This window comes from Phoca vitulina, unplaced genomic scaffold (genome assembly GCF_004348235.1).
Source record: "Phoca vitulina isolate PV1807 unplaced genomic scaffold, GSC_HSeal_1.0 scaffold4, whole genome shotgun sequence".
NCBI lineage: Eukaryota > Metazoa > Chordata > Mammalia > Carnivora > Phocidae > Phoca > Phoca vitulina.
In genome coordinates, this window is record NW_022589707.1 from 16,000,384 (window position 1) to 16,012,957 (window position 12,574).

General features: G+C 38.5%; 1 protein-coding gene across 9 annotated transcripts in view; it reads right to left on the reverse strand.

Moving 5' to 3' along the window:
• The window catches only part of AHCYL2 (adenosylhomocysteinase like 2), a 162,426-nt gene that overhangs the window by 3,316 nt on the left and 146,536 nt on the right, over positions 1–12,574 (reverse strand). For 8 of the 9 annotated variants that reach the window (XM_032401595.1, XM_032401594.1, XM_032401599.1 and 5 more), the window contains 6 exons: positions 12,060–12,130; positions 9,857–9,951; positions 3,535–3,633; positions 1,774–1,842; positions 1,589–1,667; positions 186–306 (listed from right to left, as the gene is read on the reverse strand). In XM_032401595.1, the coding sequence (XP_032257486.1) occupies positions 186–306; positions 1,589–1,667; positions 1,774–1,842; positions 3,535–3,633; positions 9,857–9,951; positions 12,060–12,130 (534 nt within the window). The remainder of the gene's footprint in view (positions 1–185; positions 307–1,588; positions 1,668–1,773; positions 1,843–3,534; positions 3,634–9,856; positions 9,952–12,059; positions 12,131–12,574) is intronic. The other variant, XR_004299013.1, reaches the window with a different exon arrangement.

A 12,574-nucleotide genomic window follows, 5' to 3' on the forward strand; every position in this document is an offset into this window, starting at 1 on the left:
TAGTGTCTGGAGAAGGCCTCAAAGAGTCCTTTGGGGGTGGCAGTGAGGGGGAGTAGATTTATTTTTCTGAGTTCATGTAAATGTGAAAGATGCAAAGTCCAATTCCAGTGCAGAAAGCTCTTTTCTACCCAGGCTTCCCTGTTTTCAGGGCGGGGGGGGGGGGGGGGGGGGCGGCGGCAAGGCACCTGTAGTAATTAGGCTTGAAGGGCCCATTCTTGTTGAGTCCCAGATACTTGGCCTGTTCATCCGTCAGCTCTGTCAGGTGGGCATCAAAAGTGGGCAGGTGTAGGCTCGCCACATACTCATCTGGAACAGACCACAGAAGCCCTGGTATAAACATTCATGCATCTTGTCTTGCTGTTTTCTCCAGGCTAGGCCTTAAAAAGTTGGAAGATACCTTCTAATTCCCAGAACTGAAAGAAAAATGCTCAACTGGCTCACTGGCCCAGAATTCTAAGGAGTAGCTGCTTGAGTTTAAAGCCAAGTGTTTTTCAAAGCCAGAACACTTCTTTTTTGCTAGCTGTCTCGTCCTTGAAGCTTTCCTTCTCCCCAGAAAGGAAGGGAGATATGAAAGAAGCAATAGTCCTTAGCATCTAAAAGGATGGGGTAGCAGGGGACTAAAAAATGGGAAGCTCAAACTTCACTTCTGCCTTACACTCTATACTTCGGGTTACTCTGAAAAACGAACACCTGAGGATATTGGAAAGGAATGTCTAATAATGACACTACACTGTTTGCTTTGCTTTTAGTACCCTTAGTTCTTATGGGTTTCTGTTTACATTCTATTACCTGAATACATATTATTCAGAATTTCATGTAATTTTCTAAGTATTTGTTTGGTCTTCCTAACTTCATTATACATTCAGTCAAAACATAGACTGTTCTATTTCTTTTATATCCTTCTAAAGGATATATTAAAGGGAAAATACGTCAACTTCTAACAGTTGCTATGCATCTAGGGCTAAAGCAGAACAAAACTAGAAGCTGATTTATTCTCTGATCTTTGCCTCAGGAGTTTATAAACACACTGTATTAGTTCAGGTGCTTGAGGCAGGTTCTTTAAAAATTCAAGACAGTTTAATGTTTCTCTTATATGAAACACCCACATAACTAGTCTTAACAGAAGCTATGCAGTCTTTCCTTTGGCCTGGACAATGAGGTCAGAGTGAGAAGATGTAGTATGAGAAGTTTTCTTGGTCTGAGGAAAGTCTGGAAGGGGCTATGTAGCAGCCTAGAAATGGAATAAGTCAGATGTCACAAGGTAGAAGATGAGTCCTCTTTGTTAGGGGAAGATTTTTTTTCTCCTTTGAGGTTCTTGCATATAAGATACTTTAAGACAGAAAATCCTTAAAATTCACAGGCAGGTAAACCAAGTCATAGCAATATGTAATGATTTCAATAGGGCAACTCATGTGGAAAATGTGATAAATCCACTAGGAAGGGAACCTAGGAATCCTAGCTCCTACTTTGCAAGATACAGACATCATTTTTTCCCCCTATCCATAAGAAATTTAGCGCCCCAAAGTTCATTTAGCCTCTGACTCTGAACTACTTTGGTAAGGATGGGGATGGAAGAGCACATGCTTACCCATTTTCTTGGGCAACAGGTAGACATCCTGCTTATAACGACCCTCAGGAGCATTGTAAAGCTCTATCAAGGCAAGAGCCTAGAAAAGCAGAGAGATGGATGCTGATGTGCCATAATATCAAGTGAAACCCTGATGGTCTAATGACCCTTTCCAGCCCACTGCTTTCCCCCTCTGGTGGCCCTACCTGAGTAGTAGCGGTGATTGAGAGCACAAATGTAGGCACTGTGGAGCAGCTTAGGTTCAGCAGACGGCCCTAGAGAGCAAGGGTTAAGACACAGATGGGTTAGGACAAAGTCTCTAGCCTTTGAGGAGTGAGGGACGAGCACAACTGCCATTTTCCAAATACCTCGCAACTACCATTGCTGGATAAAAAGCAGGGGTTCAATGAATAGGAATGAATTGATTGACATTTAAGTGGAATTAAAAAATTCTGGAAAATTTGATGAAGGTAATAGATAAAAGATCTCTGGGATTATGTAAAAAGTGATAGAGATGGTCACATGATACTGAGGCTTATGCCAAGGAAGGGCATATTTCTCTTGAATTTTCTACTTTCTACAACAGAATATCTTCCTTCTGAGGTATTGGCATTCCTTTGGAAGACTGTTGTAAACAAGGATGTAGTCAAATCCAAGGGCAACACCTCCAGGTTGTGAGGGGAGATACTTTTGGATTTAGGAAGCTGTGATGATTTCTGTGCTTCTTCCTTAGTTTGGTTCTCCTGAATTCAAGGGTAGCCTTGTATTTTTACTGGGTGACTCAGAGAATACAAGAGGTAGAGACTACTGGAGAATGCTATCCTTTCCTATTTTGTTTCCCAGGAAGCCTGACCACTTTTTTTGCTCAAACATAGTAGCCAAAACCAACTGTGGTGCTTGCTTTTGTCACCAAAATTACTAGATGGGACCTCCCAGGGCCACTGGAAACAAGTCATCAGACAGCTGGCTGATATCAAAGCAATTAATGAATATTTAACAACCTGCCCATCCTTTCCCTGGTATACACTCCTTTCTTGTGAAGAAATAATCCAGTCCCTTTACAGATGCCCTAAAGTATTTGAGAAGGTGGGATAAGTTGAAAAAAGAGAAAGAGAAGAGTAAGGATACTCAAACATAAATTTAAGGGTCCCTAGGTGAAGATGGTATTATCGTTTACATTTTCATATTCAGTTTCTTTACTTAAAAAAAAAAGGAAAGAAAACTGACAGAGTATCAAAACTCGAGGAAAGTATTATTAATCTCTTGTTATTTTGGTATCTTTCTCCAAAGAAGAGAAACTATCAAGGTCAGAACAGGGGGCACATCAATATTGCTGTCAGGAATCTAAGACTAGGGAAGAGAAGCTTTCAAGAAAGGAAAAGTGGCCAAACATTGACATGGAAGGCTAAGTGGAATGAAAATGAAGAATAAGTCTGAGCCAGAAGAAGTGAGGATGGGGAAATATTAATCACACAATCCATATATAGCTGGGTACCTACTACACATCTGGCTCAATTCAGAGGAATGGTCACTCAAAAACATGGAATCTATCAGCAAAGACAGGACCTTCCCAGAGCTTGCCTAAGACAGTTTAGTAACTGTCAGGAATATCTGCTTTGTGCTTACTGATTAAGCCATCCCACAAATGACATTATCTCTTTATAAGCATCAGTCAAAGTGGCATTGGTTCTATCTGTTAATTCTTCCACAGTAATAGTCATTATCTGACTCAACCTTTGGAGTGACACAGAGAGACAGGATAATTGGTGAAAAGTAAGGAACCAAAATAGTTTCTTAATTGCTGAATGAAAAGATCTTTCACAATTAGATGTAACATCCAGTGGTAAAGTAGTTCAGCTTGTGCTAAAGAGGAGCTGAAAATATAAGAGAACATGTGGAGGAGGGGACCTGGGTATTGCAGTCTCTCCTGTCAGGGGTGAATTTCTCTTACCAGTCTCAGGTCTTACCTCTGCCAGCAATACTATCCTCTTGCCATCAGGCCATATTACATGGTCAACTTGGGATCTCACTCGCTCCCAGGTCAGTTCTGGTGTCCGCAGACTTGCCTGGAACACATACAGCAAGCACATCATCAGCCATGACTTGTCCCACTTCATGGATGGAAAGATGTTGAAGGGAGCCATTTCAAATAGCAAGTTGAAAGGAGCAACCAACATGCCAGATGGAGAATACCTGTCCTGGGTTGGTTAGGACTGTTCCATTTCGGGGAATTTAATCTTAGGCCCAGCCAGGGAGAGATCACTCAGGATGTCATTCCACAACATATAGTGTACTGCTGAGCACAGTATAAGGTGCTATGGGAAATACAAAAGAAACCACAGACATGGTTTCTGCCTTCAAAAAGCTCATACTTTAGCTGGGGACACAAAACAATGCATATGTGAGGGGGGAAAAAGCCTTTAAAATACTTATAAAGCAACATGCAAACAAGTGCAAATTAATACAGAGCAAACAGAATACATAAGTGCTGAAGAGAAACAGAAAAAAGGAGGATCAGAGCTAAGTGGGATTTGTTAGAGAAGGCTGGTTGTCCTAAATATAGCATGCTGGGGCCCAAGGTTCTGCCTTCATGTCCTCATGTCCCAGGTTCCACCTTCTCAATGATGGTGGGTCACCCTAAAGTTACAGAAGCTTCGTGACCTAAGTGCAAATGTGAGGTAGCCTTTAGAGAAATGCTTAATGGCAGAGTAAAGCTCCCAACAGCTCACCCTCCTTCCATTTCTGTATATATTCCGAGAACAAGAGAAGAAATGTTAAGTTTATTAACAGCAGCAATCAAGTAACAGTCACAGGGTTTAGACTTAAGATAACAACTTCCTTCTTCCAATAGGCCATGCCTAAAATAGAAAGGGAGTCCATATTCTGAAACCATCCATTGGCTCAGTTGGTAAAATTGAGAAGTTCTGCCAAACAGTAGTTTTCAGACAAATAGAGAAACACTTTAGTTATACAATCATCATTTGCTGAGTACATATTATATTCCAGGCAATGTAGTAAAGGACACTATTATAGATGAGACTGTGGACTCCTCTACTAGACTGTGAGCTATTTATGGACAGGGACTGTATCTTTTCATTACCAATCTAGTGGGAAAGACAGACATAATTATATTTCAGTATATTTAGGACTATATTAATGATCTAGACCATTTCTTTATTAGGTAGATGAGAAATAGAAAATGTCTTGAGATTTCAAGTTTCATAATTTCATTCAATCTTTATCTAAAGAGCAATTTGGTAGTAGCTAACAAATTTTTATATGTACTTAATCTCTGACCAATCAGTTTCACCTTTAGGGCTCCATCCTATAGAAACACTTGCTCAAGTTCAGAATTGTAAGTGCCCGAGAATGTTCAATCCAGTGTTATTTATAATAGCAAAAAATGTAATTTAGTAAGGGAATGGCTAAGTAAATCCGGATAATCTCATACAATGGAATATTATGCAATTCTTATATAAAAAAAGTAGATCTGTATGTGTTAACATGAAAACCATTCATTATTGTTAAGTGAAAAAATAAAGTTGCAGAACAATATACTAGAACCCCAATTTTGTAAATGTTCTACTTCCTTCTTTAAACATATTTACCCTGCTTGAATTTTTATACTAAGCAAGTATTACTTTAAAGTTAGAATTAAGATTTTTTTTATAAATAAACACTGTTTAAAAAGAATTTAAACAAATAGACCACTTTGGGAAGTTAAGGATATACAAAGTAAATCCCTTAGCCTTTAGAAATAACAACATGGAGGGCAATAACCATGTAGAGCCAAAAGATATTGCTTGGTGACACTGGTATTTAAGTAGTTCAGGTTCTTAGTGTCTCACACTCTTAATCTTCCAGAGGACAAGCAATCTTGGTGATTGGGAGTAAAAAGGTGACACCATGATAAAAGGAGTCTTCTGTCTTAGGAAGTCTTCCCTGGGAGAAAAAGACATGGTGGAATCAAAGAAGGGACACTTCTTATGAACATCATAAAATGATCGATGCTTTGTTGAGGCAGTGTGCTGGAACACTGGAATGGCTGTGCTGCTAGCAAAAGACCTGAGGTCAGTTAAAACAGGGTTTGAAGAGGAACTAAGTCACATTATCTCTAGCACTGTCCAGGCAGCTCCCATAACCTAGTAAGTTTATCGGACAGTTACACTTCTTGAGAGAAGGATTTCCTATGACCAGCACGGTTTTGTAAGAATTTCTCTTAAAGGGGGTGCTTGGGTTGGCTCAGTCAGTTAAGCACCCGATGCTTGATTTTGGCTCAGGTCATGATCTCAGGGTCACGAGATCCAGCCCTGAATCCAGCTCCACACGGAGTCTGCTTGAGATTCTTTCTCCCTCTCCCTCTGCCCCTCCCCCTGCACATGTATTCTCTCTCTCTCAAATAAATAAATAAATCTTAAAAAAATTCTCTTAAAAACATCCCAATGTCTTTTCTGTTGATTTATAATCACTAAGCAATCTACCAGGAAGAAGGTTCCTTATTGTGACTATGTTCCCAAACAAGGGGTACATCTCACTGTAAATTATTAGCTTGCACAAATTGGTATTACATGATTTTGGATAGTGCATATCAATTTTTTTCAGGGAGAACAACTGTGGTTCTAGTCCTGCAAAGTGCAGAGTCAATAGCAAGTCCCAGGTTCTAATTCTTTTGCTGGCAAAAACTTTTAAAGTATGTATACATAATGGTTTAGCCACTTGAATTGTGAAGCTTACAATCACACTGGCCATCTATGTGATGCATATGGGTAGGCAGGTCTGTTTTCAAGAGAAAAGGAAACGTGTGAAAGAAAGACATGGCCAAAAGGCAGCTAAGAGCACAATCCTTATCACAGGTTCCCTAAGTAGTCATAGCATTAATATCTCTCAGAAAAAACTGCAGTTTTCTAAATGACCAACTCTTTTGACGAGATATTCCTTTCTAGAAATGCAGCAGTCAACATCTCAAGGTTAGGTAAAACTATAAATTCCCACACACCAAAAAAAAACCCAAAAAACTAAAAACCCTTACATTTTTGGTTGCTAAAAATATCTGGAAAAATTTACTGAATCATTCACTTTCACCGTTTCACTGAGATAACTTATAGAGACTTTCTTCTTTTTCACTCTCTACATCCAAGCCATTTAGCAAATCCCAATTGCCCTACCTTCACAATACATCACCTCCACTGCTTACCCACGTCATCTGAGCTGCCACCTTCTATCACTGGAAATACTGAGAGAGCCTCCTATTATGGTCCCTATCACTACTCAAGCTCCAGAAGTGATTTCTTTATTCCACAGCCAGAGTAATCTGTTAAAACAAATCAGATTTTGTCAGTCACCTGGTCTAAACTTTCCCATTGGAATGGCTTCCTCTTTTTTTTTTTTTAAGTAATCTCTATGCCCAACGTGGGGCTTGAACTCAGGACCGAGATCAAGAGTTGCGTGCTCTGGGGCGCCTGGGTGGCTCAGATGGTTAAGCGTCTGCCTTCGGCTTGGGTCATGATCCCAGGGTCCTGGGATCGAGCCCCACGTCTGGCTCCTGGCTCAGTGGGGAGCCTGCTTCTCCCTCTGCTTCTCCCTCTGCTCGTGCTCTCTCTCTCTCTCTGTATCTCTGTGTCTCGAATGAATAAATAAAATCTTTAAAAAAAAAAAGAAAGAAAAAAAAAAGAGTTGCGTGCTCTACTGACTGAGCCAGCCAGGCACCCATGGAATGGCTTCCAACAGCTTCCCTTATAACCAGAATAAAATCCGAAGTCCTCATTGTGGCCTACAAACACCTACATAACCCACTACCCTCCTTTAGCTGCCTCTTATTCTCATCCCTGTGCCCATTCTGTTCTTGCCACAATGGCCTCTTTTCTGTTCCTCAAACATCAAGCACTTTTCTACCTTAGCGTCTTTTACACACCATTCTCTCTGAATAGAATGCTCGGATGGCTTATTCCTTCAACTCATTCAGGTTTTTGTTCAAATGTTATCTCCTCAAAGAGACCTTCCTTGATCACCTTAACTAAAATATCATTCTCAATGTCCCCACCTTGCTGTTTTTCTTCAATACTAGGCACTAACTGATGAAACTATTTGTTTATTGTCTGTCCTGCACTAGAATATAAGTGCCACAAGAGCAGGGATGTTCTTCACTATTTCTTCAGCCAATAAATACTCAGCACAGAACAGACCAATCATCAATACAAATTAAATAGTGAATGAACATTCTGGTTTCAGTTATTAGTTGAGTTTGCTATTTCCTTAAATTTCATTTTCTATGTCCTGTGACACTATCACCAAAGGCTGAGTGACTTAACTTTCCTGAAGCCCTTCTGAGCCTCTCCCTTTCTGGATCATTTAGTTTAGTCATATACCTTGTGCAAAGAAGAGCACGAAGAGCGCCTTGGCTAGTGTCAGGGCCAGATATAGGGAGCTACCTAGCAATACCTGCAAAACTAGGTCTAGGACCAACACAGCAGCCAGGGTGATCCTTTTCCTTTTAAAATAAAAGTTATCCTTTTAAAATAGAAGTCAGATTATTACAAATCTGGCAATGGCACCCTATTTCTCTCAGACTATAATCAGGAGTTCTTACAATGGCCTATGAGACCCCATAAGATCTGGCTCATTCCTTCTTTGACCTTATTTTCCACTCTTCCCTGACCCATGCTCATTCTGCTCCAACCACACTGGCCTCATTGTTGATCCTCAAACAGACTAGGCACACTCCTGCCTTAGGGCATTTGCTCTGACTGTTCACAAAATGTTTTTCACCTAAAAATCCACATGGCTACTCAAGCTCCTCTAAAATGTAAGCTCTTTGAGGGCAGGAATCTTTGCCTGTTTTGTTCACTGACTCCAAGCATCTACAACAGCACTTGGCATATAGCAATCACACAATAAATATTTATGATTGAAGGTAGAGGAGTCTCCTAGCCTTTATCCTGAGAGATTACTTATGTCTGGATTGCTTTAGAGGACAGATTACCATCACAATTCAAAGCTTACCTAGAAATCATGAGGAGGTAATAGTACAATGTACAGGAAAACAAAACAAAACAAAAACTGGACTGGAAGTAAAAAAAAACCTTAATTTTGTGCTCCAATTTCATTTTTGAATCAATGTATATGACTGAACAATGGACTTAAGTTCTTGGTTTTCCAATTGAAAATCAGGAATAAGAATAATGCCTTGTGGGATAGTCAAGAGGATGAAATGAGATAAAGTAAAAATATAAAAATTACACAATTACATTTGGAATTGTTTTTATTTAAGAGCTGAAGGGTTTAGGAGTGAAAATTCCTTCCTCCTTCCCTTACTCAGAAGATTTCTCTTTAGATATCAGAGCATGACTATTTCCCTTAAGCTTTTCCCATTTGGGGGCTCTCTAAGCAGATTAATTTGGAAAAGGACAATCATGTGCTAGACAGTTTTAGAAATATTAATATCTTTGACTATTTAGTAAAAGGGCAGTATGGCACATAAGTGAAACTTAACCAAAAAAAAAAAAAAAACCACACCAAAACCATTCAGTATTTAAATTTCAATACTGAAAAAAGAAATTATTCATTAGAAGGAAAATAACCTGATAAGACAAAAGTAATGGAGCCATGCCACTCAGAAAGCTCAGGGGTAGAAGTAGGCTTTGCTAGGTTGTTTTTCCAGCTATTTTTAATAACAGAAGAATAGAGCACAGTTAAAAAGAGAAACCATTTAAAATAGATATTATCCAACAGACTCTCAATATATCAACTGATCCTTACCTGGCAATGCTGAAGCTCAATCAGAGCAGCCCTCAGGGCAGATGAAAGCATGCTTTGCTTGAGCCATTTACCCAGAGAGAAATACAGTTGTGCCAGAAAAATGCCATAAAAATTTAAAACCAGAGTGAAAGTCAAACTGAGAGATACTTTGGTAAGTCTGAAAAGAAATAAATAATACTTCTATTAACTATTACTTGGGCGATGTAGTAGGACCAAGTGTTATGTTGGATTGGATAATTTTAGGGTGAATATATAATCAAATCAGAGAACCAAAGCGATAGATAAAATGGCTTACAGTGTAAGTAGGTATCAAGCTTGAGTGGAAGAAAATCATCATTTGAAATGATTGAGATGAAGAAGCTTTATGGTATCCATAAGCACAGATCATAGGGCTAGTAAGTGAACAGACTGTGGACAGTTCTGCTAGGACACTCCTGTTTAGGATGGCTGGTGACTCTTCTCTTTCCTCTTCCAGTTTATATTTCTTGGGAAGGAGAGAAAAAAAGCCCCCAATAATGAGTTACTTAATCTTACCACGTCAATCTCTGTGTTGGAATGTCCCATGTTACAAACGATGCAGCTATTCTTCATACGGTCCAAGTGCTCTCTGGTTACCACATTCTTGTTACCTTAAAAATAGAGGAGATATCCACATGAAAAGAAACGAAGTTGGACCCCTACTTCACACCATATGTGAAATTTAACTTGTCCTAAATGTAAGAGCTAAAGCTATAAAACTCTTAGGAGAATATAGGACTAAATCTTTGTGTTCTGGGGTTAGGCAATGGTTTCTTAGGTATAACACCTAAAGTACAAGCAACCAGAGAAAAAATAAACTTGTGCTGCAAATGATATCATCAAGAAAGTGAAAAGACAACCCACAAATGGGACAAAATATTTGCAAATCATATAACTGATAAGGGACTTGTATCCAAAATTTATAAAGAACTCTTACAACTCAATAATAAAAAGGCAAATAACCCAATTTAAAAATGAGCAAAGGATCTGAATAGACATTTCTCAAAACAAGAAGTACAAAAGATGTGTCAATATGTACATGAAAAGATGTTCAACATTATTAGTCATTAGGGAAATGCAAATCAAAACCACAATGAGGAGTGTACTGGCTCAGTTGGTGGAGTGTGTGACTCTTGATCTTGGGGTTGTGAGTTTGAGCCCCATATTGGGTGTAGAGATTATTTGGATAAAAATCTTGAAAAAACAAAACCACAGTGAAATACCATTTCACACCTACTAGGACAGCTATACTAAAACAACAGACAATAACAAGTGTTGGTGAGGATGTGGAAAAATCGTAACCCCTATACATTCTTGGTGGGATTGTAAAATGGTGCCGTCTATTTGGAAAACTTGGCAATTCCTCAAAATATTAAAAGTAGAGTTATCATCATATGATCCAGCAATTCCTAGGAATATATAGGTAGGTAAATATTCACGATGATGGAAAACATGTTTGCAGAAAAACACTATACACAACGTTCATAGCAACATTATTCAAAATAGACAAAAAGTGAAAACAACCCAAGTGTCTACCAACCAATGAACTGATAAACAAAATGTGGTATTATCCTTAAAATGAAATATAATTCAGCAGTAAAAAGGAATGAAATATCAACACATACTACCATATGGATGAACCTCGAAAACACTATGCTAAGTGAAAAAAGCCAGTCACAAAAGACCACATACTGTAGGAGTCCATTGATATGAAATAGGCAAATCTATAGAAACAGAGAAATTAATGGTTGCATAGGGCTGGAGAAAGGTAGAGTGAAAGAATGAGGACTAACTGCTAATGGTATGGGATTTCTTTTTTGGGGTGATGAAGTTTCTGGAATCAGACATTGTACAACTTCACTAAAAACCACTGAACTATATACTTTAAAAGGGTAAATTTTATGGTATGTGAATTATATCTCAATAAAAAAATTAGATTGTGGCGATGGTTGTATGATCCTGTGAATTTGCTAGAAAATACTGAAAGGTACACTTAAAATGAGTGAAATGTATGGTTTGTGAATCACATCTCAATAAAGCTATAAAAAAAAGACATAAGGGGGTTGATGTGAAGCAAGAACAGTTTCTTATGGTCCCTCTTCTCTGTCCCCATCTCACCCTGAGGCTACAAATATATTTTTACTCTTAAATATTCTGATTTTCCCCCTCTAAAATATAATTACAAATAAAAACCAGTGTTCTAGCAGTTTATGGTCCCACCATAAAGACAAAGTATCTCAGTCCAAGGAAACTAGCCATTTCTGCATATTCCCCTCTAAAACTCCAATCTACCTCTTTGGGAATTAATACAACTGCCTTTCCCACTTTCTCTAACTATGAATTTTGCTCTAGGCCTGCTTTAATTACAGAGACTAGAGAGAAATATACTTTACTTTTGGAAGTAAAATAAAAAACCAAATGTACAAATATAAGGTCTGGTTTCCCAAATAAAACTTATCTCTAGTCATCTCTTTGGTAGTTGAGATGGATGGAGATACAGAACAGTTAAAGAAACTTTCCTCTAGGGATGACCTAGATGGTATATACTTTTGGTCAGAGTTCTAAAGAGGTGGGAAGAACGTGAAAGATTGACTGGTTTTGTAGACCTCTGTATCTGGCTTTTCGAGTTTGGTTTTATTCAGAACATTTCCGGTCATTTTTCACTTTTTCCATGAAAGCATTCCCAAGTGCCACTCCATTGTACATGTCAAAATCATACCTGTACAGGTAATAACAATATCCACTTGCCGGATGACCTCATTTAATTTCACCAGTCGAAATCCATCCATACTGTAAAAATAAAGCATGATCAATTAACCTGATAATAGGCAATTGGGAGCCTTTTGCTACAGAACCTCAAAAGCTATTACCAAGTTCCTTCAGTACCTACACTGTCACTTCTTGATATAGCTAGATTATTCTTAGCAGTGAAAAATTCAAACCATCTCCTTAGTTCACACAGGACAGAAATAAAGGGTTTTTTTTTTTGCATCACTGCAACTTAATTCTTCCTGAAAATAGAGAGCCAGGGGTTACCATGAGATTCCCAAACAGAGTTTCTAGAAAGTGCAATTTAGCCCCTGAATCTTACCCCATTGAAACTACTCTCCCCGAGATCATCAACAATCTTCTGGATACAAAAAAAACCCACAAAAAAACAAAAAACAAAAACAGACTCTTACATCATTTAATTTCCTACATTAAACATTATTTACCTTCTTAAAACTATACTCC